Consider the following 27593-nt stretch of genomic DNA (forward strand, 5'->3'; position numbering starts at 1 on the left):
ACACTACTATTTCGAGCTGAACCTTCAAATTTCATCAAGATAAATAAAAACAAAAATTTAAAAAAGACCGAATTTTATGGACAGTCGTAAATTCATAATATTTTGGGATAGATCGTTAGATTTTAAAGACGCTGGATCGTACGATCTGTTTGAGTGACTTCCTAGTTCAGTTTATAATTTGCAAGTAAGCCAGTTGACCAGGCCTGAACTCTCAAGTCCGTCAGCTGGACTCTAAAGACGCCATCAAAACACGAGCGAACGAAATCAATTTTGAAATACATTTTTATGTCGATCGATCGGTGGGTCAACTCCGTTCAAGAGACCCAATCTCAAGTCACACTCTGGGGTCTCTGTCTGTCTATTGGAAATAACAGACGCAGCAACTGTCATCGCATAAATGATTTGTATTTTTGTTTTGGTTATTTATGTTTCATAAATTATCGGATATATCCATACGATATAAGTCTCTGAGTGTGTGTGTGTGTGTGTGTGTGTGTGTGTGAGTAGTCAACGGATGCCGCTGTTGGTTGCCGATCAAGATTTTATTTAAATGGAACTCATCAACACTCATTTGGGTCTCTGTTTCCATTTTCATCTCCATCTCCATCTCCATCTTCATCTTCATCTCCATCTTTTAGCTTGGACAGGCGGCGATGATGAAGCTCTGTTGTCGCTTGCCTTTTGTCTCTGTTCGTCGGCTTCGGCTTGCAACGCCTTTTGTTTTAGGTTCAGAGCTTTAATTATAGAGGTCGCTCCAATGCCTCGATTCTCTGCCCCTGCCCCTGCCCCTGCCTCCATCTCCCATCAAGCAACTCACCACCACAGTCCCCAGTCCGATGATGCCTTAATGTCAACTTTGTCGTTGTCTCGACGTTGTTTGCTGCTGTTTTTTGCTTTCCACACGATTCGTCTTTAATTAATGGATTTTGTCGTATTAAACTCATTAGTTTGCTTTCGGAGCATAATTTTAATTAATCACTCAAAATCCACGCACTGTGAAACCTTCTCCGAATTTGATTGGGATTGCCTTTTGCCTTTGCCTTTGCTTATCAACCGGCCTTTTGCATACTAAACGAATAAACGAATAAACGAATCGAGAGCTACCTAAAAACAGAAGTAAATATTAAAAAAAAAAAAAATAAAAATCTCAAAAACGAATTAAAAATGCATAGAGCTCGATGAGATCGACAGTTCGTTTACTCAATTGGTTTTTAGTTTCAAAATGAAATAAATCAAAATTAAGAAAACCCGAAAGAGCTTCGGCAAATTAACATTCGCCCGCTCGACGCCATTCGATTTGATATATTAAACTCAAAATGTATATTTCATCATTAAAAACAGCGGGCAAAAAATAATAAAAAATTTTTAAAAATAAAACACACAAAAAGACCGCTCAAAGCAGAGAACGAATATTTAAAAAATAATCAAACAAAATGTTGAAAATGGAAACTAGTTTTACAGGTAAACGAGCGATCGACCGGGTCCCAAGTAGAGTCACTCGATGGGGCCACAGATCCGATGAGATGCGAACAGATTCGCCGTCATCGTCAACGTATCGTCAATTGCCCTCCCTGTCTCTCATACGTACACACGTTCTCTCTCTTTCGGTCGTATGATAAATAACAAATCAAACGCTAAAATGTCGGTAATGTATGTGGCATGTCAGAGACTTCGTTTATTTATGGCCTGGATCAATAAGAATAACGCCCCAATCAGTGACTATAAATTAACGCAAAGACAAAAAACAACTTTAAATAACAAAAAAATGTCGACGACTGAGAATGTTTCTCAGTTCTCAGTTCTCAATTCTCAGTCTCCTTCTTCTACTCTCATTTGGATTGAATTGGATTGGGAATTGGAAATGTTTGAAAAATGCTTTAGGAAATGTCGTTGACTTTGACTTTAAAACATTTACAAATTGTGATAATCTTGCAGGTGGTTGTAAGAGCTGTAACAAGAAATTTATAACTCTTTGGACTTTCATCATTACATAATACATCAAAGATTCATCATTTACTTGAGCACAAACTATTTAAGTTCTAAAGCTAAGAATATATTATATGAAAATATTTAATAATTTACTTTAATTATTGGGAAAATATTTTTAGTGATTGATTCTATTAATTTATTCATTTGGGGCTCTTTAATGATATAGTAAATAAAGAATAAATTGTAAATTGATTTCCGCTGCATAAAAATATCGTGCATTTTTGCAGAATAATTGTAAGTCATACAGCATGCTTCAAATAAAATTACAAAAAAAATAATTTAATTGAATATTTATACTTCGTGCTCTTCATAATTTTTCTCTTAACATCATCATTATTTTCCTATCTGCAGCTTCATTTGGGAAACTGTCTGAGCATTTCGAATGTAGTGTTAATTTGAGTGAATTTTCGAGATCATCAGTCTACTTAAACTGGGCTTTCCTGCTCCCTAATTCAAAGTAAACTCTTTGCTCTTGGCATATTACTTGCGATGCCTTTGCCTTCGACTGGACGCCGTTCCGCTTAGTTTGGGCCACAAATCAAGTGTGAAATATATTCAAATCGCACCAGGAGCGATAATAAAAGTAAGAGAAAAAAATAAATAACGAGCAAAGAGAAGCCAAGCCACAAGCCAAATAAAAATAAAAAGTACTTAAAATACGAAAATGAAGATGTAAATTATACGAAATGTGAAGCATTGACCGGTCAAAACAACAGGGAAGTTGCTAGAATACCAGAGGCAGGTAATGCTATCAATCTACAAGTTGTATCTAAAAAAAGATACATGCAACTGCAGAAAGAGTAAGAGGGAGAGAAAGAGAGCGAGAGAGAGAGAGAGATGAAAATATTGAGGGGAGTTGCCAAGTTGCCAAGTAGCCAAAGTGCAGTACTGAGAGGGTACCAAGTGTATGGTCGTCGTTTCGGCAACACCCTCCAACATGGCCAATGATTGATTGCTCATCATTTTTCATTCTTAATGAAAATGCACCCCGCTGGCAAGAGTTTGCTACGCTTTGGCTCGCTCGCTGGTTGGCCAACTGCTTTGCTTGAGAATGAAAATGTCTGTCTGTCTGTTTGTCTGTACGTCCATTTGTCTGACTGTAGCACACACCTGAGCCGGTGCCAGTCAGAAGGTGCAGAAGTTGCGATAATCGCGCAAATGCAAAAAAATATAAATAAAAAAAAGTGACTTGGCCGAATTCCACCTTGGCCGCCAACGGGCATTAAAATGGCTGCCAGCTGCGAAAGATTGGGACGATGGCGGCCATATAACCATGGCCAGCTGCCTTCCAGCCGGGCCCTCCATCCGGGTATACAAGCATGCCAGTCAACTGTCAACTGCGCCGTGCCTGTGTCATGCTATGCATCATCTTCTGGCAGTTATTAACCTTTGTCCCCCACCCCTCCCAACCTTTCATTTCCCTCGCTTTCTAGGTGTATCTGCTAGATACATGTACTAGCAGCTTGGAAAGACGCTATTGCTGAACTTAAACAATCTCACTGACTGCACACCCAACAAAGTGGTCACTCACAATGTTTTTAATAAATGTTAAAAAGAATTCAAAAACTCATTGGCTCATTCATCTCAGACTCCAATATGTTTAATCGATATGTACAATTATTTATGTTGAATTTTTACTAATGACCAGTCGGAAAGGCTATAATCGAGACCCCGACTATAGGAATACCCATTACATACTTTTAGGAGCTTAAAATGCCTTAAATTTTTGTAACTTTAATTAGCGATTACTGCCGCTCTACTTGTACGATCTTGCTGGTATTAAGTGGGATAAAAGAACGTGCTATCTGAAAAACTGCATACGTGGCGATCTTGTGCAGTTTGCACAACTCGACTCGGCTTTCGATGCTGATCAAGAATATATATAGAGGGGTGATCAAAAGTGCTTACAGAAAACTAAAGTTAAATCTAGTCTATTTACAAATGGTATCATTGGAAAGGTCTTCAAAACGCCGTTTGAATGATACAAAACTTTCCTTAACCCATTAAGTTCACATTACAAATTTTGAATTTATGTAAAAATCTATTTTTTTGACATTTTTTCTAGGGCTTAAACAAAAAAGTTTTGATGCAAAAAACAATAGGAAAATTGTCTAAAAAGTAGATTTTTACATAAATTCAAAAATTTCAATGGGTTAAGGAAAGCTTTGTATCATTCAAACGGCTTTTCGAAGACCCTTCCATTGATGAAAAAATGTAAATGAAGTAACTTTGAACAGCGAGTAGATTTAACTTTAGTTTTGTGTAAATACTTTCGACCACCCCTGTACATTTTAAGGTTGCAGATACCTCCTTTTCCTTGTTACATATATTTCAATGAACACAATATACCCTTTTAATTATTTTTTAAATAACGGGTATAAAAACTGTGTAACGAAAGTAAAGTAGACGATTCTTTTCTAGTTAATGTTTTTATTTTATTTTAATTTCAATTTTAATTTTTTTTTTAACCGATTAGAATATTCGATTGATCGACTGTGTAGTTGATTTTATTGTTCTGTGTGTTTGTATTTATTGAATTCTTTTCAGTGTATATCATACAATCCTTAAAGTGTGTGTGTGTAAATAGTAAGTGACATTAAAGAAAGTTCTTCATGCTTTTCTGTATTTCGCTCGCAAATTACAAACATTTCGTGGTGCGTCGACGGCTACGTCTACGTCAACGTCGGCAGCGGCAGCGACAGCGACAGCGAGGTCGGCGTTGACGCCTGCGTGGCGGCCATTACAATTGTCGCTGTTGTTGTTGTTGTTTTTGTTGCTGTTGTTGCTGTTGTTGCTGCCAACGCGCATCATCATTAATCATTTTTATTTGCACGCCGCCGCATTTGTTGGCATTTTCTGTTTGAAATGCGCCCTGTCAGCCCAGGCGATGCAAAGGGTGGGGTCGAATGGTTGTTGTTGCTTGGAGGTGGGAGGTAGGGTGGTGGATAGTGGGTGGGCAACTGGTATGTTGGTGGCGCCTTGTGCGCCACCCTTGTCAACGGCAAGACGAAAATTCCAGCAAGTTTGTCACTTGCCTGACCAGCAGCAAAAGCAGAGCCAACCATCACTCCATCAGCCATTCCAGCAGGTCACCACCCAACCACCCATTCACCCAACCACCCACAAGGACAGCAAGCCTGGCAGCCATCATCATCATCATCATCAGAGTAAACAACAAAACATGGACAGTAAATTGTAAGCGTCATAATGTTGCGAGCGAGAGAGAAACAACAACAACAACAAAAATATGAAACAGCAGAGAGATGTCGACGGCAACTGTATAAATTATTACATTGTGTACTCTTAGCGCACATAAAAATACATTAATAAATATTATTTATGTATATTCTGTATTCAGAATACTCGCACATACTCGGAGCTCGACAGTAGATGACTCTCTTGCCTCTTCTTCTTCGTATCCAGTAACTGATGAGTTGCTTAATACACTGAGAGAAAGATCATGAAAACAGGCATTGACAACAGCAATATTTAAGAGACATGCGAAATAATAATTAATATACCGATGCAAATTTCTAGACTTTTGTTCAAGTAGTTTTTCAAATCGTCCTCTAGAGTCGGTGGTGATTATTCCGAGTAATTTCACTGCATTAAGTTTCGCTTTTATATCAATTTCAACTTGATTAATAAGAACACTAACAGAATTGAGACTAGAAGTCCTACTAAAATGATACTCATTTTGATTAACTTAATGATTCAGTTCATTTGAAGTAATATAAGACAACTTATATTCTATTCGATGGAGAATCATCATTTTATATAAAAATTCCCCGATTCGGACCTAATCTCTGTGGTGCGATTTCTTGGCATTATCAATATGATGGTATGACTCACAACTTTTTTTTTGTTTTTTCGTAGCCATTATGAATTAAAGCGACTAGAAAGTTGAGCAATTTCCAGAATCGTTTGACAGTGATTTAAAGTGCCAAACAATTAAATTTCTAAAATTTTATTAAATTATTTATTTTATTAAAACAATGTGCACAAAAGAATTGAATGCAATGAAAATTTTTTATTATTTCAAAAACATTTATGAATAGTTTATTTTCTTAAACTCAGGGAATTTCATATGAAGCAACTCATTTTGATTTACCTAAAATAATAGTAATATGAATGCAAAAAACAATTTCTCACAGTGTAGTTCCAGTGAACAGTTGTACATAAAGCCTCATCTTCATTTCATATTTTTGACATTTGTTAAATCAAAAAAATGTATTTGGCATTTTTTTGTTTATGTGACATTTTTGCCGTTTGAATTTATTTGTTTGTTTGCCATTTCGCGCGAATGCAAATTTGGTAATTGTGTCTGCCCCGCATACACTCTCAGTCTGTGTGTGTGTGCTTTATTTATTTGAGCGAAAAGAATTTATTTTATGGCAAATTGGGCTTAAATCGCGAATACTCGTACTCCAAAGTGAGTTATGCGACTGAGTAATGAACACTTTTCCTAACAACTTTTGCTGTTTAGTTTACTTTCCAAGATTATAATGAAATTGAAATTGGGCTAATAAAAATGCTTGAAATATGTTTCAAAAATTATTTATTATATAATTAGTAAATTAGACTATTGATAAAAATTTCCTATTGGATCTGAATTCAATATCTCAACTCTGGCCAACTTTCATCATATAAATCTCAAATCAATGCCAGAGTGTCTGTCCTTGTGTCTGTCCGTCTAACTGTCTGTCTGTTTGTTTGTCTAACGTTTTTTGGCCATTCAATCTTGAGCTGTGCAGAAAGGCAATGGGCCATTAACTTGATATATGTGAGCTGGTCGCCTAATGATTGCCGAATTTCTAATTATACGCATAAGAAATTATATCTGTCAATAAATTTGCCACTGTGCGCCAGCAAAAGGGGGTAAGAAAAAGGACGAAAAAGAAATCAGCAATGCCCATAATTCACTCAAACACACACACACACACACACACACACACACACACACAGGACTAGCGTAAATCCTTCCACAAACTGACAACGGGAATGGAATGGCGAGCAGTGCTTATAAATGATGAGTCCAAGTCCAAAAGCAGGCGCATAATGACCTAGGCCAGAGCTCCATGTTGGGCGGGGACACCAAGAGAGCGAGAGAGAGAGAGGAAGATAGAGAGAGAAGGAGTGAGGGAGACACTGGCCGGATATATTTGGGCGAATGACGCATAAAACAAATCCAAGTCAAAGGAAGCACGAGCTCAGACCTGGCCAAGGGTTTTTGGCCCACAACTTGACGAACCTCACTTGATGAGCAAGACAATCATCATCATCATCATCATTATTATCAACGGCCAGTTCAAGCCATAGACGAAGACGACGTGAAGTTTTATGAAACGCTCAAGTTGAATATACTTTTGAGGCAAGGAATGAATGCGGGTAGAGTGTTAGAGAATGGGGTATGGAGCAAGGGATGGTGGAGAGGGGGAACATGGTGGCCCATATATTTTCGCTCGTCTGACATTAACGGCTGCTATCGCCCAACGCTGGAACTGGGCGAACGCTTTGGCAAGCCAGTTTGTTGGATACGATGGTCTGGCATCATTACTGGCAGTCCACGATTTATTGACAAAACGAAGGCATCGCCGAGACTAGAATCAACCGAAATTTAGAATCGTCTAACGTCTTGGCCCAAAAGGATTGCTAAGACCTCCCCCCCCCAACTTCAACTTGACTTGTGGGTGTGGCCTAATGTTGTTGTTGTTGTGGGTTGATTCTCCCAGTTGCAGCTATACAGTTTTTGGTATTCTTTATTTGTTGGCAGCACAATTTCAAGTCGTTGTTCAGGTTCTGTTAAATGTTTCGGAAACACAAAATGAATGAATGAACGCGAAAGGCTCGGCTTCGCGAATGAATTAGTTTTTGCGTTGACATTTGAGAGACAGAGAAAAAGGGGGAGAAAATGAAAATAGATAGAGAGAAAGATAAACTGTTCGATCTGGAATTTCAGAACTGAGTTTCATATCATCATAATAACATTAATACTGAAACAACTCTCAAGTAAAGGAAGTGAAATTTAGTATGTCAAGTAATTAAAATTAACTAAAATTTTTAAAAAGTTATATGCTCTGAAAACTAAAAAAAATAACCAGTAAGAAATATATTTTTATGTCAAAAGACTTACTTGATTAACTGTATTTATGGATGCTATCTATACGATATGCCTCTCGATAAAGTTATAACTCATTTATAATACTTGTAATGTATGATTTAAATTAACTGATCTGAATTAAAATCGACTTAAGGTATTTTAATATTATACTCAAAATTCGTTTAAAATCTCTTATTAACACTCATTCGAATTCAAATTTCTGATAAACCGAATAACTTTTTATTAGTTTCATTAGTTCTAAGCCCATTTCTCCAACCAGAAAAGGAAAAACATTCTCAAAAATGTTCCCGAATTGCATTTGCAATAAGCGAAACACAAAAATGTTGCTTTGTTTTGCTTGCTACATTTTTTGGTGCAGCAAATAGTTGCAGGTTTCTTCCCTTTTTTTGTCGGTGGCTTGGCTGTAGCCCATCACTCCACAGACACTGTGTGGCACACGTCGCAGGAAGATAAAGTCCCGTTGAAGGAAAACACCACAAAAACCTGAGCCCCGAAAAGCTCTAAATCTTGTGGCTACTAACAAAGTGCGGAGTTTGAGTTTGGTAGCTTCGTCCAGCCGTGTTGCCATTATTTTCTCTAGCTGCTGCCTTGTCTCGAGCACCATAAAACACTTTAATAGTTCTTTATACCGTAGAGAGAAATGGAGAAACGGAGAGAGGGAAAGAGACACATATACAACCCTCGGAAGTCTGGGTAAGACCCCAAAGTCTGACTGACGTTCTTCTTCGATATTTTCTTTTCGACTTTTGCTGCGGGCTCGCGTTTTTCGGCGCTTTTTAAAATTATGGCAAGGCTGTCACTTGAGCCACCCAAACCACCCGAACCACCCGAACCGCCCACCTGCTGCCTCGGGGTTCGTTACTTGGCTGGGCTCAATTGTTTTTTATCTTTGGCTTCGTCGCCGCCTTCGCTTAATTTAAGGCCAGACGCTCGACTTGAGTCGAGTTCAACTTTTTCTTTTAATGATTTCTGCTTAAGCCTTTGGGGACTAATTCATTGGAAGCGACGGCGCATATGCCTCGAGACGCAACAAATTAACCCCTTTCACCTGTAGCAACCCTTAACCCCAGCCCTCTCTCTCTCGCTTTTTTTTCTCTCTTTCCCTCTTAACTCAAGTGCTTAACCGCTTCAACACTTTGATTTGATTTGCCTCCTTCTGTTGCTCTCCTGCTCGCACGCTTAATCAATTGCCTCCCTCCTCACCACCTCTCTCCAGTTGATACTCTCCCCCTCCGCCCGCCTACGACCTTGTCACATGACACCTGCAACCTTTTACGCGTCGATTTCCGTTTCCGCCAGTTTTTTGGCTTTTTGCTCTTTTTCCGCCTCGCTCTCTGCATAGCAATTTGTGATGCCTTTTGATCTTCGTCTGCTGTTGTTGGACTTGGCGTGTTTTTAAATTAAATCCTGTACACCCCCGACCTCGACCCCGCTCTCAAAATGGAGTCAACATCGGAGGCTGTCGTTGTCAGCATAATACGACAAAAAATTGCACGCTATGTTTGATGTTTAATTTTATTAAAAGGATTTTTTGTTGTTGCTGCCAGAATCCAATTAAAATTAACCGCCGGCATTGTTTGTCAAAAATATTCCAAGACATCCACCCGACAACAAAATCATCCTACACACAACAACAATAGGTGTGCTTTGCTAAAAAACATACTCAAGTTGCTTTTTTTTTTTAATTTAGTTCAAGCTTGAAGTATTTTCTTATTTAAACAAGGTCAATAATATCAAATATATCGAATCATAACAATTTTTTAATGAAATAATCATTGATATTAAAACAAATTATTAATAATAGAAAGAGTACTTTAAATTAAAAATATTTTCGTCAAGATTAATTTCTTTAATTTAGATTGTTGTAATAATTTGTATGACCTTTTGTAATTTAATTTTTGATAAAATACTTGTACATCAAGCCTTAAAGATACCAACTGAGATCTTTTTGTACGACTAATAAATATATCTTTTAACAAAAAAAAAAAATTTTAACTTTCTTTACGAATATCTCTGTATCCCATTATAAAATGATCTAGAACTAGCTATTCGTCAAGGTTTTCGACATAAAGGAGTCACTTTTACTACGGTAGCCGATCTCAAAAGGTCAATCGTGACAGTCGGGATCATTGTTTGAGGAGAGGATTCGACTTGAGTGATTTACGAGGGGAAAGTGGAAGCAATGCTATTCATAAGGCTGTCTGGATTGGACTGAAGAATCGCCAGAAAGAACTCTACGCATAACTGTTACAGTTTATCCCTTTGATCCCGGCAAGGGAAAGTGAAATGCAGGTCATAAATCAATGGACAATTCCGGGCCTTGTTACTTCACAATTGTTTCGGGCAAAAGAGGCGTGTCGGGCATTCAATACAAATGCAAATTTGCAACTGTGCAACTCTGCAACTGTGGCAACTGTTGTCCCAACACACGTTTCACATGTGCCTTCACCACAGGAGTCGACTTTGAAATCGGTAGAAAATATTGTGACAGTGATGCAGTTGCCGGGAAAATCGCATTTGCCAACATTGCGTCGTCGACTCGCTGACGGATTAGTGCGGATTACTGGACGACAAGCCAAGCGATCCCAGTCCTAGCCTCATCCAGTGAAAGTTGCCTCAGGTAGGTTGGGAAAATTTGTTGTTTGCATACTCTAAGACTCTCGTGCCGTGACGCACACAGCGGGCTCGACAATCAATGAGAACCTGGAAAGGTGCTGGCCCAGTAGGCGTTTTGTTTTTAGAGATTTTGGACAGGATTCAGGCTCATTACAGCGAAAGTGAAAGTGAGAACTAATGGCAAGGTCAAGGTCGGACTACAGAATATAATAGAATTTTAATGTGCAATATTTAAAAATATTTAAATGAAAAATAGATTACGACTAAAACATTTAAAATTTAAAATAATTAATATCTCTTTTAGATAAAATAAAATAAAGTAAAATATATTAATAGTAAAATTCTTCACAAAACTATAAACAATCATTAATATTATTAACCAAGCAAGTTTAATGAATAAGTAATTTAAATTTATTTATATAGTTGACATTTCATAATCTGTTCCTGTTCAAGGGTTTTGACATATATAAAACAGCTTACAGCAGATTCCCCAAATTATAGCATGATAATCAAATTTTAAGTAAATTAAACTTTCACACAATAAATGAAGATTATTGAAATACAATTCTGCAATAAACACTTAATTTGCACAATTATTTTGCCAACTTATTATATATTTTTTGTGAACAACTAAAGACATTGCCTATAGATGTATGCCTAAATTTAGATTACTTATGAAATTAAAACTGAAAATACCCATGAAAATAAACCGAAAACACGAAGCTTAAAATTGATAATGGCAATAATGTTATTAAAAGCATGTCACAGCTGGGAATATGATTGATTTAAATCAAACAAATATTTGTGTACAATATACAATTGCAATTACAGTCTCAGCTTTCTGTATTTGTCTATCTCGTCTGCACCAAGTTCATCTTTAGGTTCTCCAATACTCAAAGCAGGATCTTGTCAAGAAGCTTTGTAGATACCTGCTTTAAGTTTCAATCTGCAACTTCAAGTGGAAAACGCATGTGACTTTGAGCTGATGTAAGATCTTATGTGCTTTCGACTTGTGTCTATCATAAGATGTGTCTATCAAATGCAATGCGCAGTCAATTATCAAATTAATTAGTTAAGCCTATCTAAAGACTGTTGCTAATTGCAAATTGCAAATTATGATTGCGTCCGTGGGACACAAAATCAAGTGCATCTGGTGATTTGATATTGCAGCTGAAGCGACTATATCAGAATTTATAATCACACAGACTTGAACATGAAGAAGAGACTGAAGAGGATTCATTTGGGCGACAAGCTGACAACTTGAGCAGCTAATGAATGATTGATGTGTGTGGCAATTCTCGAGAGAAGAGTGAGGAGAATGAACACTGGAGACTGGCTATTTTCTGACCTTGCATTTGCATTAATCATTATTGATTGATCACTCTGTAGTCACTAAGTACACTCCACTGTAAATTCAAGATCGCTTCACAGATCGACAGAGCGCTGTCCAGGCAGTAGCTGAATGTGGCACCAATAAGAGAATTTGATATCAAACCAACACAACAAGTTGACTAACTGAAGAATTGACTGACGGACTGACTGACTGACTGACTGACGGACTGACTGACTTGCTTGAGTTGACTTGGCTGAGTGACTAATTAGCGCGACGAGAGTTGGTTGGGTTATAAATACGCGTTTGCATCCATCTGATTGATGGCACCGCGAAATTTAAGAAGGATGCCAGGCAGCTGTCAAGTCATTGCGAAAAGGATTAGCCAAGATCTGAGCAAACGTGGCGATCAAATGGTGCCGCCATCTCCACAGAGCTTCCACATTATAATAAAGTTGACACTGGCCTCGACTTCAGTCTGATGATGGATCAGATTCGACCGACTTGCTGGAGTTCCAGTTGTAGTTGTAGTTGTAGTTGGTGTTGGTGTTGCTGGGAAATGGCCTCGACATCGCCAAAATCAACCCAACTCCAACTCTGAATCCAACGCCAGCATATTCCATCAGCTGTCACAAAATATGTCACTGTCAAACCAGATGAGATTTGCGCAAAGAGTTCGTCGAGTTCCTTAGAGTTCTTTCTGGAATTGCTCCGGAGTTTTGGGGCTCGCCTTCATGCGCGTTTTCGGCCAGATTGACAAGGGAACGGCTGCTAATCCAATTTAATTTGAATGTCAGTTCGTCTGGAAGACAAGAGCAACACAACAACACAACACAACTAATAACAAGCAACAACCGTCAGAGATGTGTTCCTGGATCTCTCCACATGGAATTAAGAACTTCTGATTTGCCTTTCACTCTTTCTACTATTTTTGTGTGCGGCGTTTCAAATTTGTCGGCAAAAACCGCGCAGATTCCCAGATTTAGTACCGTCTCCTTCCCCGTTTTCGTCTCCTGCCACTTCCCCGACACATGTTCGACTTAATTTGGTTCACTGCATCTTTGGCGTAATTTATTTATTTTATTTTTTTTTTTTTTGGTTGCCTCCAATCATTTGATATCCTCAGCAATCAAGCAGTCAACAGAAGCTAAATGCAAAATCGTCCAAGCTAAATGGTCGGACATATGATATTATTGAACTATACTCTCTCATATCATTGGATTCTCAGTCAGAACAGTAGTTTGTTTGGCAACTCATCCACACTCGATTCGATGTGATTTTTTACTTAATTTCGGTAGCCAATGCACAATAATTTAGAAAAAATGTGAATTCTATCGAAAGCTGTCTTGCATCTATATAAAGGAATTAATTCAAGTAATTCACAAATGTATTTTAATATTTCAAGAAACCACAATAAGAAAGAAGATATAAATATGTATTTTCATAAGTAAAAGTATTTGTTCTAAACTTAATTATTAGAAATAGGTAATGTTTTCAAAATTATATTAAGTTTTTTTTCTCAGTATCGCCTTCTAGTATATGTATGTACAATATATGTATTATTAAAATATTGTCACAAAGTTGAGGGAATTGCCGCTTGAATTGATAACATAAAAAAATAATTGATAATACCAATAAATTCTGACAAAGGTCAAGCTCGAGCTCAAAAAAATGTCCGATTTCGTTCGGGGAATTGCAAGTCTATCTATATGTTCGGATAATTCTAATATGAATAAGGTATATAAAGCGATTCTCCGTTGAGGCAGATGTCAGTGGTTTCAAATTTCATCAAAACAACAGAAGTGTCAATTGGATTCTTCAGAATGAAAATCGTTATAATTGGACTTCTAGTCACAATTTTCGCAATACACGAAAGTCAGCAAACGGTAAGTCTGTCTATATAATCAGTTAAAGTATTCACATAACGTTGTATCGTTGTATTTATAAAATATTTTAAATAAGAAAAATTGTGTTCATAATTATTTTTCCTTTGCATCGCTGCTTAACTTTGTTCAGTAAAAGTTGGTGCTATTAGGTCTAGTTAATTTATACAAATACAACGTTATGTGAATACCCTAAATTTAAAACATAATTATAAAACAAACACTAACGCAGAGTATTTTTTCAAAACAGTATGCTGAGTACGCTGAGTATATAGACTACTTAGATCAAATACATCAAATAAAAACAAAGCCGATAGAAGACTTTACGACGCTAAGTAAAAAGTTTGATGACCTGGAAAAAAAGTTTGAGGATCTACGCAAAACAGTTACGGCAGTAAAAACCGCGGAATTGCCGAAATTTGTTAAAATTGGATCAAAATACTACTATATTGATCACGCAGAAGAGGTAAATTGGTTTGTCGCAGTTGATAAGTGTCGTGCAATGGATGCAAATCTGGCCGGTCTGCAAAGTATGGAAGAGTTAAAAGCAGTCAGCGACAAGTTAACCGAAAGAGACTACTGGCTAGACATCAATGATCTTGGCAAGAAGGGTGTCTACCAAACGTTATCTTCTGGTCAGAATGCAGGCTTTTTGAATTGGCATGACGGGGAACCCAACAACGGAAGTGGAAACGAACGTTGCGTTGTACTTCGAAAAATAAGATCAAAATATGCAATGAATGATGAAAAGTGTGAAATCAAACATCACTTTATCTGTCAGAAGAATCAACTAGAGTAAAATGTTGTAATACAATTGAAAATTATGTTAAATATATAATTTTTGTGCAATCAAAAAATTGAATTATTAAATAAATATTTGTATAATTCTAGCTATTTTTGAATTTTATATATGATTTAATTCTAGTCTAATTTTATTAATTTTCCCAAATCCTTTCAACTGACTATTCAAGACTATGTTAACAATGTAAAGCCCCACGAATGGTCGGGTCGAGAGTGCACGACTTGAATATACCCTGTGTTTTGTAGTCAGTGGTTTGGTCCATTGTAAAAAATAGATCAGTATAAGTTGTTATTGTCAGGTATACTAATAATGAATATTCAAATAGATCTATATATTTTAAAACGAATTTTCGTTTCGTGATAGAAAGTTTTAGTTAAAAGTTAATAGTTTCATATAATTATATTTCTTAGTTACCAACTCAGATCTGCTTGAGCTTACTTAAGCTAATCACATTGTCAGTTGGCTGCTGACAAGACTTCAGCAGCTTTCGATGGCTGTGAAACAAACTCATTACGCCAAACTGAGAACCCGAAAACTTTCAGGCACTTTAAAAAAATAAAATAAAAAAGTGGCGCGATGCTTATCAGCGCTTCCACCAAACTTCGAAACTGATAAAATATTTAAAGAAGCCAAGAGAAGCATTTCTAGACGTACACTCCAAGGCAGACTGCAAGTTAAACAGGATTCGTTTGGCTGGCAACGCGTTTATTTAAAATCGATCGGATCAAGAGGCACACAGTCCAGTGTGGCACAACAATGGGGCAGGCAGAGGCAACTGAAGCCCAAAAGCGAGTGATAGACAGACACAAAACACAAGCCCAAATTCCAGAGCAAAGGCTCCAATAAATTTCATTAAATGCGCACGCGTGCGAGGAACAATCCAAGAACTGGCTGCACCATCAAGAGAGAGAGAGAGAGAGAGAGCGAGAGAGAGAGATGCAAGAGGAGTAGAGAAGAGGATCCATCGCAGGAGACCAGCTTGAAAGGAGCTGCAAGCTACTAACTCAGTTAACAGCAGACAATTGCGATGGACATCTCTCTCTCTTTTTGGCTGGGTCTCAATTCCATTCTCTTCTTCCCCTCCTTGGGCGCATTTTCGACTCCTAACAAGCTGATGAGACATGAACGCGCGCGCTTACCAAATTCCAAAATGTCAACGCAAAATCACATTGTGCGCCATTATTTGCCCCTGGAGGAGGCTCCATCTGGAAGCAGTCTACCAAAGCTGGAGGACTGAGATGCCTTCGTTCCCTTCGATCCCTTCGATCCCTTCCCGAAGGCAGCTGCAGCTAATGCAATGCAGTGTCGTCGTGTCTCATAAGCCATAAACATAAATAAAGGCACCTACTTCAGACTTTAGTCTTCTGTCTCGAATCTTGAGCTACAAAAATGTCGCAGCAAGAAAAAGAGCAAAAAAGAACAACAACAAACACAAGAGCAGCATGGTTCAATATTATGGATCACAAAACAGAAATAAAGGGTTCAATGATGGAACAATACTTGGGATAAGGGCACAATGGAAAACTGAAGCATTCAGACTGAAGTCAAAGATAAATCTGTCTCATGAGAAAATCATGACTTGCAGATGAAACATTGCACATTGTGGGGTCATCTGACCCGAATAATGTGCTAACAATTGAACTTGGTCCGAAGGATAACTGTACTGAAGTTTATTCGTCTGTCATTTCATAATTCTCACTTAATGTCTGATCATCAAGTTATTCCTTATAAAGTTCATGTTCTTCACAAAAAAAATTAATTAGCTTAATAATTATTTAAAATCACAAATGTACACATAATCATTTGAACACTACTATAAATAGTAATTAATTTTTTTTTGTTATTATTTGTAAAAATTGTTTTCTTCTTTTTTTTGCCTACTTTGTCTCTTAACTGTCTGCTGGATTAGCTGCAATATCGTTGTCTTTCGGCATATCCACCTCAAATGTCAAAATTTGATTTCCTGGCACCATTATATTTCCATACGGAATTGGTTCCTCGTCATCGGCCATAAATTGATCGCAATTGGCAATGACCAAATTCTGATCATGATCCGTACAACTGAAGATACCCACCAGGATCAGTTTGTTCTTCAAGGTAACCCGCACCATGCGGCCTAGCCACTTTTTAAGATTTTGTTTACCAATCGATAGGCTACGATCCTCATCGACATCTGGTTGATTGGTAAAAATTATGGGCTTAAATTTGGATTCACCTGTTGATGATATTGCTGCTTGTTCCTCGCTGGATTGTTCATTCGACATGTTGAACAATCGTTTTACTTGGATTTATTACGAAATTTGTTTGACTTTGAAATTGAATTTATTTGACTCAATTTTCATCAATACTTTGATATATTTATTTTCCACTTGTATGCTAATGTTTCGAAAGAACTTTCTACCGTATAATTAAAAAACTAAAAAAAAATAGTCTGAAGAAAATAAAATAAATATTTTTGTGGACAGTTTAAAATTTTCGAGAACTTTTTAACAGAAAAAAACGGATTAAAAATAAATTATTTGTCAATTTAAAAAGAATCAAAGGAATACCATTAATATTGTTGCTATTGTTAAACAAAATTTTTTTTTTATATTCGATTAAACATTTTTTTAAAAATAATTTTAAACCAATTTTTTTTAAAGAAATGATTTCAAAAAAGAAAAAATGTCAATGTAGTATGAAAATCCATAGCTCGAGCATATCGCAAACGTTGTTATCGGGGTCTCAAATCTTAGTACGAATATTTGCCCAAAAGCTGCACACAATACGAGAAGGCGCAAAAAAGTGTCGCCATGCTTTAAGAAAAGTCGCTCGATCGACGATCGGAGCATGCAATCGTTGCAATTGCAACTGCAACGACGACGACGACGACAACGACGACGACAGCAACAACAACAGCAACAACAATAACAACACGAATGCTTATACGAGTACACATTTTGCTTGAATGTCCGCCCGTCTCTTGGCCGTGTCTGTGTCCATGTCCGTCCTTTGATGACCACAACAAACTGAAAGCCGGCACAAGTCCGCAGTCGTCTGCGCAACAGTTCAAAGTTTTGAGGGCCCGCTGCCAATGCCAATCGGATTGCAGCGTATAAGGTAGCCCCAGTTAAGCCAACTTGGCCAACTTGCAACAACAGCAACAACAGCAACAACAACAACAAGAGCAACAACAGCATCAGCCACAGCATCCCAACAGATCTGTGATCTCTCGAAAAGTTGCCAGTCTTGCAGCAGCGGCTGCCACAACGAACAAAAGCATTCGAAGCAGATCAAATTGGATTTACATTCCCAATTGCCCCAGGTGGCTACTATGACTTACGTGAGCACTACGTAACGCCTATCTAGAGACCTATTTTATAATTGTATAAGTACCTCCTATTATGGAAAATTTAGATATGAATGTGTTCTGAGGTTTTCTATCAAGGAAATAACTATGTTTTCAACTATTAGAAATAATTCTAATGAAAGTATTCAATGCAAGATCAAAGATATTTGAAATGATATATTTATTATTATTTTTTAATTATTGTATTTTCAAAAAAATTTATTTAAGCAATAGATTTTTTTTTTAAATTTTTTTTTAACAACGGTGCTAAATATTTCATGCTTCAGCCTGATGGTAACATAAGTTTATTAAACGAATAACTTTTTCTCTGCAGTTGCTTATCGAGTACTTCCAGCAAATGTATCTAAGTGAATCATATAATATTATTAAAAAAAATAGAGCATTAAATTTTCGTTGTGAAATGCATTCAAACTTGTTTTTTTTTTTCGAGCAACAAAAGTAAAAACACAACAAGAGCTCCCGACATTGGCGATCGATCGCATTTGATATATTTGCTCCTCGAGCTGTGGCAGTGGCTGTGGAAATGGCTGTGGCAATGTCTGTGGTTGTGGATGTGGATGTGGTGGCAATAGCGATGGCGATGGCGTCGTCAGGCCGCAAGTTTCAGTCGCAGTCTCAGTCCTCAGTCCTCAGTCTTCAGCCATGCACTTTTGCAGTTGCTTTGTTGTCCATCCGTGTCGTCAGCAGCAGCAACTATTGCTGGTAGCTGCTGTTGCAGTTGCAATTGTGGCTGCTGTTGCTGTTGCCGTTGCCGTTGACGTTGCTGCAGCTACACCTTCGCAGTCGGAGCGATCCCATTCCCGATGCCGCGATGCCTCGATGCCTCGATGCCAATCCTCGCAGCTCGACGTAGTGTTTATGTCGTTTATGTGAAATATCAGCTGCTCATGTTGAGAATGTTTGCTGCCTTGTTGCGTCTGCCACTTTTTGTTGCAGTTGTTGCTACGTCTGTCGTTGGCGTTTGCCTGTTTTTGGCCACGTTTTGTTTATGGCTTTGGCAGCCATTGGTCAGCGCTTGCTTAGCCTGGCCTGCAGCGGCAGCAACTGCTGCTTGAATTTCAAATCTCATGCTGCATGTTCAAATACCCACACTCGCAACGAGCAACAAGCAACTTGCAACCGCGCCACACGCCACAATAAACTAAATCAGCGGTGGGCAAGCCCTTGCTCTCGCTGCTCCCAGTGCTTCGACTACAACAACAACTTTTGACGCCGCGCGCAGATCATTTATGACCGCCAATAAAACAAAACAACAAACACACAGCAAATGCTCGAGTTTCGGCTGCGACGCGTACGGTCATAAAAGTGTTCATTTTGCTATGATTTATGACTTCAGCAGCGTCTTGTACACTGTGTGAAAAGTAAAGTTGGTTTTGATGCGTTTTGATTTTTACCACATAATAAGCGTCTGACTTGCAAATAAAATTAATTAGAACTTTAGTGTATAATTGTTTTGGTTTGTCAAAACCAACAACAACCACACAGATTTTTCGTCGCGACGCACAGAGTCATAAATGTGTTCATTTTGCTTTAATTTATGACTTCAGAAGTTATGTTTGTTGTAGATGTTGTTGTAGTGCTCCCGATTGCAAATTTCGTGCCCACCGCTGAACTAAATTATTGCAAAATGCTGTCGTTTATTTTCTTTGCATAGATTTGCACCACATTTCGGGCTTTTGCACTCAATAAAACTTTAAATAAATACAAGTATAACAGGCAATGCGAATTCGATCCCCACAACGACTTGATTGTGTGGCTTGTTGAGGGTCAAATGGTGGCACATAGACCGAGGATCGTTTTGTTTTATCACTTAAAGAAATGATGCTCAGAGAACATGTATGGAATTTGAGAATTGTTTTGAATATCACTTGAACAAGACTTTCAGAAGAAATAAAAACAATATGTTTATTTTATGATTTACGTTTAAATTTATATTACACAATAAAAAAAAGAGAAAATTAATTTGCATTAGTATGATCTGAATATAATAAAAATTGAGAATATATTTTTAACATTGATTTATTATTAGGAAATCAAAAAATATTGTTATTCTAATAATAGATCTGAAAAACATCCACAGAATTTAACAAAAATTCAGTATTATTTTATGTTAATACTCACAATCACATTTATATTTTTCTCATTTGTAATTAATTATAACCGTAGATTTATAAGATGTTATCCAAATATCTAAAGTAATTTTAATATTAATTGCCCATTGAAAATGGACAAAAGAGGGTATAATGTGTTTGGCAGAATGTATGTAACAGGCAGAAGGGGGCGTGGCAGACCCCCAAAGTATATATATTCTTGATCAGAATCAACAGCCGAGTCGATTGATCCATGTCCGTCTGTCTGTCCGTCCGTCTGTTTGCTTAAACGCGTCGATTTCAGAGACCATAAGAGCTAGAGACTACAAACTTGGTATGTAGGTTTCTGGATACCATAGGCAGATCAAGTTTGTTTTAATTTTAGGATTCGACCACTATATCATATAGCTGCCATAGAAACGATACGCCGAAAATTAGGTTTTAGTATGAAAAAGTTTTTAGTTTGTTGAGATATTTTAACCAAACTAATAAAATATGCATCTGGAATGGTATATTACATCCTGAACAAATTTGGTTCACATCGGTCCACTATATCATATAGCTGCCATAGAGACGCTCAATCAAAAATTAAGTCTTAGTATGAAAAAGTTTTTGGTTTTTTGAGATATCTTAGCCAAACTATTAGAACATGCATTTAAGTTGGTTTTGTACACTCTGACCTGAACTTGGCTTAATTCAATTCCATATATCATATAGCTGCCATAGGAACAATTGGTCAAAAATCAACCTTAGTACAGAGTAACCGCGCACAGGGTATCCTACTGTCGAGCGTGTTCCACCGCCCACTTGGTTATTAATATAAATGATATTATATAACTCTAGGAATAGATTTGATAAATATATTAAAATATTTGCTATGTCTTTCCATTCTTATGCTAAGCGTATCACTCTTTAATATCTATTATTTATCAGCACAATATATATATATATATATATGATGATAATTCTTCAAAAATAGCACAGATGCTTAAATTTTTAGAAATATCTGAAAGTATATTTGATGAATTCTATGCGATTCTATTTTATAACAATTTCAGCTGGATTTATGAGTTGCTTTGATATTTTTGTGTCGTCGCATTTATTTTTGGCGATTATTTATGGGCGAGAGTTCCACAGTGTCACAGTGGCACAGAGCGGCAACAATGACGACAATATCGGAGGTGATATGCTGATGAGATACATTTGTATTTTGCATCTCGAGTGTGAGTTGCATTAGCTCTTCATTAAGCTAATTGTCATGAGCACTTACTGATCGATGGTGTGATGGATATTTGTTTCCTTTTGCTCTACTTTTGTAAAACGTCTCATAATGAAGTGTTTTTCGGTCAATTTAAAAATGTTGTGTGCCATAAAACAAATATATGATAGACTTCGGTCATAAATATGCTCGGTTTTAGCCCAAAAGAGCTGATTCAATGATGAAATGGTCGCAGGGCGACAAAACGTCGCGACCAAATGGCAGACGCACTCAGAAAATAAAACACAAGAAATTATAAATAGTGGGTGTATCTCGATGTATCTCTCTTCGATTGGCTTGATTGTGATTTACAGCAATTTTTGAATTTATTCAAATTTCTTCTATACATCGCACACACATGCATGCAAGCACACATATGTACATAGTTAATGTGTGTTGTCCCCGGAGTGCTCGGCATTTTGGGGGCAGTTGTGTATATATTTGTTTTATTATGTAAAATGCGTTTCACGACCCATCAACACGGCTCATCAGCATTAAATTATGCGGCAATCAAATATCGAGATCGACATCGACAGCGAAACAAAAATTCGAACTTAAAATTGAAATCAAACTGTCTCTCACACTATATTGTTCACAATATTGTTCAATATTGCACAAATAGAGACATTTACGATTTTTTTTGCAGTGATATGAAGAACATAGCTAAAGAGTGTTTATAGTGACAGTGGAGTGAGTATTATGGTATTGTGGTGAATTATTAATATAATACAATGGGCAGGCAATATCATAATAATACAAAATTAATATTATCACTATCATTTTATTCGAAATAGTTGTCTTAATAATTTTTTTCTTTATTTGTCTACTTATAACATTTGTCAGCTTGTTTGACAATAGAATGAAATTGCAAGGATACAATTTAATTATTTAAAAACAAATATCTAAATGTTTTCTTGAATTCTGTAATTTTTTTATTATATTTGTGTTGTATAATATAATATAATTCTTACTACACTTCTAACAACTCTGCATATTTGTTATCTAATAACAATTGTTTTCATCCATTTTGAATAGTTCTTGTACCACTGTGATCTATGGCAAACATTGAACTTGGTGAATGCGACACTGTAAGGCGGCAGCTTGCACTCATTTGTCTCGAATGCTGTCTGCAGTGTTTCCCTCCAAGAAGTGGGAAGTGAGAGACGGTGGAGACATGGGGGGGAGTGGCAGTTTAGGTAGGGGCAAGATAAATTCAACCATCCGTCAGCTTTTAATATTTTCCATTTGTTTCTCACTGGTTATTTATTGGCTGCCTTCGCGCCAGCCGAAACTGTCAACTCGACTCCGTTCGATGGAGCTGGCTGAACTGCTTTGCATTGCTCTTAAGTTGACATCCACTTGTCATTGAGTGTGGCAACAACGAAGGCAAATTGCATGTGTTGCAGTTGCAGTTGCAACATGCAGCATGCAGCATGATGATGATGTTTGCCAGCGATAATGATGATGATGATGGCTCCTCCTGCAACTTTATTTGCTGTGAATGCAAATTTTTGCAAAAAATTTGTCGCTTCGTTGCAATTAATAAAAAGTTGGCGCTGTTGTTGCCCCAGAGACAACCCCCACCCACTGCTGCCGCTGTTCCCTGCCGCCCCTATTCTCACTCCTTGTGCTGTCTCTTGCTCATGTTGTTAATATTTTGTAAATTAATGTTCGATGCAAGAATGCGGACGTGCAACACACACATGCAGCATCATGTTGCCCCCGTCTAAGCGTATGTTGCCGCCGCCTTCTGCCCCATCTGTGGCAGGGCCAACAGTTTTTATTGAAGTATAACATAAAATTTGGCATTTCCACTTGCGCCTCTCGCGAGTTTTGCACATAAAATAAACATATTTTATATTTCTTCCTTTTTTTTCATTCTTCTTTTTACGAGAATACACTTTTTTGTTTGTTTTTTACGCCGCGACGGCGTCTACTCACTTCTGTCTTATTTTCATTTCTTCTCCTCAATGAGCAAAGCGTCAGGAACGATTTGCACAAATCAGAGCCAATTACACGACCAACAACAAATGTGCAGACATTTTTATGGGATTTTCTTAACATCATCTTTGAATTTACCCACACACATTGACTGTAAACCGAAGTATTTGAGGATTGACCATTCAAGTTGAGAAAATAAAAATGATGTTACAATTTGAAGGGTAGAAAAAGAGTTTACTTTAATTGGAACTATGTTCTTGAATTATTTAATGTTGTAAATTTCGATATTATACATAATAAATATAGTATGATTCTTGGATAAGTATATTCAAGGAATATGTGAGATTACAGTTACAATGGTAAAGTTCAATGAAAACCAACAAAAAGTGAGCAATAAAAAATAAAAGTTAGTAATCAAAATTCTTATATATTTTCCAACTGATTGCATGAATTAATAAATGTCAACCTGGAGAATATTGTGACACCCACTCTTTCAATTATCTAAAATGTGTTTATTATAATTGATTAGTGTTTATTTTCAACAGAAAATCGGAACGCAAGCTCTTCAAAACAAAGTGCTTGGGTGTTAATCCTGCGGATCAGTGGTTTTATTTTCGCAATAGATCCGAAAGTGATCCGAGAGTGTGCTTTAATGGCATCTGTCCATCGGGTTCTGAACAGAAATGTAAACTTGAGGCTGAATGACAGCGAACATGCCAAACATTTTCCACATACACATGTTTCCATTCTATTTTCATTTAAAACAGAACCTCAAGGCGTTAAATAAATACTCGTATTGTGCCAATTTAACATAATGATTTATTAGTTTATTTATTCCTCAAATATTTTCATTTGCACAGCAACCCAAAAGTTCTTTCACAACATCTCTCATCTCTCATACCATTCTCATTTCCATTCACAGTGAAACCACCCACGCGACGAACAAATCCGATGTGTCAACAGAGGAAATCGGTGAGAGCGAGAAGGAAGAAGGGAAAAGGGGGAACATAAGAAGTGTCTCCGAACTGTTCGACCGGGTCGTGAAGCCACTGACTGCACATTGGTCCAATTTACGAGTCCGTGGACAGAGATATTGACGAGATGCGATCTTCATCTCGCGATCTTCTTGAAGAACTAAGTGCATTTCTTCAAAATGCGGAAATTCAAATGCGTGGGATTGCGATCCAATACGAAATGGGGATAGGGATCGAGAACGGGGTAACATTTACTGAGAGTTATGTTAATTGTTGACACGTCAATTTGAATCACGACTTACACTTGTCTGGCCAGGCACTCGCATGTGGAGATTATTTACGATTCGTCGGGTGAAAATTGCAATTATCATTTTTTATTATGATTTAATGGTCTGACCAAAAACTCGAGAATGAAACCGAAGCAGAAACAGCCGCAGCAGCTGAAGGCATTTATTTAGTGAGTATATATGTATGTTCCTTTCATGATATTCAAATAAATATATACAACAACGAATATATTTAATTTTTATTAATTTTCACGCATCATCGGCAAATATTTTACGATGATGGAAGCGTTCTTTTCACTCTCGATAATTGTTGTCGCCAAGAACAACAAGTTAATTAATTTGGCAAAATGATTTCTCTTAATGGGTACAACATGTTTAATGGGATTTTCGGCGCTTTTGTCAAAGCACACACACATACACACACAGAGACTATCGATAAGTGACTAACAGTATTTTAAAAGAAAGATGAAACAGTTTAATAGACATGTTAAGTTGTCTGCATCTTTAACCCGCTAAGTTGGCTGCACCTGATGAAATAAAATATACGATTGGATGATATTCAAAGAAGATTAGTCATAGATCTGGTCATAAAATTGCTATTAAATAAGAATCGAATATTCAATAATTTTTTTTTATTGTTTTCAAATTATTTGGATTGCTAAACAACTCTTTAAATGTAGCAAAGTTCATTATTTTATTCACATTATTTTAATAAACTTAAGGAGCTTTATTCCAAAATAATTTCTTTAATGTAATCTTAATTAGAATTTAGCAAACAAATGTTGAAAACTCCACTAAATGTCACGGCAACTGTTCAAATTAAGTCCAAATTGACATTTCTTTGCTTGACATATAAGTTCATTTAAATATCAAGGGTATTCCCATGTCGGTATTACGGCCAAGCCCATAGACCTCAAACCTATTTCAACAATTTTGTGCAAAACTGTCAAAATGACAACTGTCAAATATTTTCAGCTGCGAGCAAATGTTCAAACTCATTAAACAAAACGGCCAAAAACATGTAAATGACAAACAACAACAACAACAAACACAATAACAATAACAAGAATAAATAGTCGGACAAAAAGTTGTCTCTAATTAGAAATAAATCGAAAATGTTTGCTGCCCATTTAATATTTTTGATGTCAATGCTCAAAATTCAAAAGTCATTTCCATGCCCATTTTCATACCCATTTCCACTCTCATTCACAGTCACAATTTTCATTCGCAATTTACCATTTGGTTTTGAGTTTTCAGTTTCGGCGCATTTTTCGCTCAACAATTTTCAAAAATATCAACTGTCAAATTGTTCGCAGCAAATGTAACTCACATTTCCCTATGACAGTTGCCGTCGAGCCAAACAACTCATGTGTGTGTGTGTGTGGGGCATGGGGCATGTAGCATGTGGCATGGGGCATGGTCTAGGGCTGGTTAACATTTTAGATTGCCATTTGCCGCAGAGCACATCGTGCTGACAATTTTTTGACACAGCTGAAAAATCTCGCAAAATTTTCGTCTTTTGTTTTGTATTTTTTTTCTGTTTGTTTCGAAAATAACAATTAGGGTATGTCAACTCTTGTTTTTGGAAAGGAGTACCGGAGGCTTTGTCTACTGACGTGTGAGTGGGCGTGGCATTTGATACATAATTATGCCTGGCACCTCATTCAGCCTGTCCAAGGCTACTTATATTGTCCTTTGCTTTCCATCCCTCTTATCCTCGAGTTTTGACAATTCCGAAAACAAAGCAGCATTTGGAGCCATTCCTTGTTTCGCCTGTTGACAATTTTGACATTTCATCTGCATTCAAAATCTTACGAAATTCCCTTTATAAAGTATCCACGAATATTACTATGAAGCCTTTGGGAGAGGAAGATAAACTTGAAGCGGTTTAACACAAGAAAGACAGATAGAAACTGAACCGTTATCTAGCCAAAATATTTTGTTTCGTTTTAATATTAACAATGTTACAGTTAATTGACTGAAAGGAATACTTGAAAATAATCGAACATATTCACAGATACATTATTTGTCATAGTCTCTAGAGGTCTAACCGTCAGATATTATTTTCTTAATATCCTGGACTTTATAACTTTTTTATACTTTTATCTTTTTGATTGGATAGAGTGGATGATTTGTTTTTTGATTTTATTATTTAATTATACATATTAAATAATTTTTTGTCGACTGCTTTTGGTCAAAGTTAAATAAATAAATATTAATAAATAATAATATTAGCATCTCTTTAGATGTGCAACTTTTATTATTGCTTGACAACCAGATACGCTATATAAAGCTGAAAATATTAAAATCAGTTGAATGATAACCTTACCTATTATCTATTTATTGATATATATTATTTGTATATAAAAAACTTTTTAGCTTACTATGCAAACGTAATATTGGTGATGGCGGGTTGAGTGAAAATTATTTTATTAATTTTATAATTTCATTTCCAAGATCATTTTTCACAGCTTAATATATCAGGGAACGGTATAGGTATATGTATGTCGCGGCATATACTCGTACGAATTAAAACGAATCAAAACGCCAGAAGTCCTCAAAATTGCAGTTTAGTTTGCGATCCGTGAGCAAAAGTCATAAAACTGAATTTTTAATGCCATTCTGGGGGCATCCACAGGGCAGTAGCAAGTTGAACGATAGATGAAGTAGAGAAAAGCTGGAGAGAGAAGAGCGAGGAGCGAGAGAAGAAGGAAGAGAAGGCATTCGAGCAGGACCAGGCGAACCATCATTTCAAAATATCGTATCGTAAATTTTGAAGTTAACATCAAAATTGTGAAAATTATGTACAATTCGTAGCAACAACAACAATAACAACAACTCCAGGCGAACATTCATAACCAAATTTATTGCAAATAAGAAAAATGTCCGCCACACGACGGACAGACAGAGAGACAGATAGAGAGACTGAGAGACTGAGAGACAGAGTTAGTGC

General features: G+C 36.8%; 1 protein-coding gene across 1 annotated transcript; it reads left to right on the forward strand.

Moving 5' to 3' along the window:
• Nucleotides 1–13830: 13830 nt before the first annotated feature.
• On the forward strand, nt 13831–14783 carry LOC117781013 (C-type lectin 37Db-like). The gene is made up of 2 exons (XM_034617721.1): nt 13831–13942; nt 14190–14783. Exons 1-2 carry the CDS (start codon nt 13880–13882, stop codon nt 14736–14738), a joined length of 612 nt encoding a protein of 203 aa, XP_034473612.1. The 5' UTR covers nt 13831–13879; the 3' UTR covers nt 14739–14783.
• The last annotated feature ends 12810 nt before the right edge of the window (nt 14784–27593 follow it).

The sequence above is a fragment of the Drosophila innubila genome (genome assembly GCF_004354385.1).
Source record: "Drosophila innubila isolate TH190305 chromosome 2L unlocalized genomic scaffold, UK_Dinn_1.0 4_B_2L, whole genome shotgun sequence".
In the NCBI taxonomy this organism is placed as follows: domain Eukaryota; kingdom Metazoa; phylum Arthropoda; class Insecta; order Diptera; family Drosophilidae; genus Drosophila; species Drosophila innubila.

Coding starts and splice junctions, on each gene's coding strand:
- LOC117781013 (XM_034617721.1), top strand. CDS start 13,880: ATGAAAATCGTTATAATTGGACTTCTAGTCACAATTTTCGCAATACAC. Junction 13,943..14,189: donor TACACGAAAGTCAGCAAACG/GTAAGTCTGTCT, acceptor TTTTCAAAACAG/TATGCTGAGTACGCTGAGTA.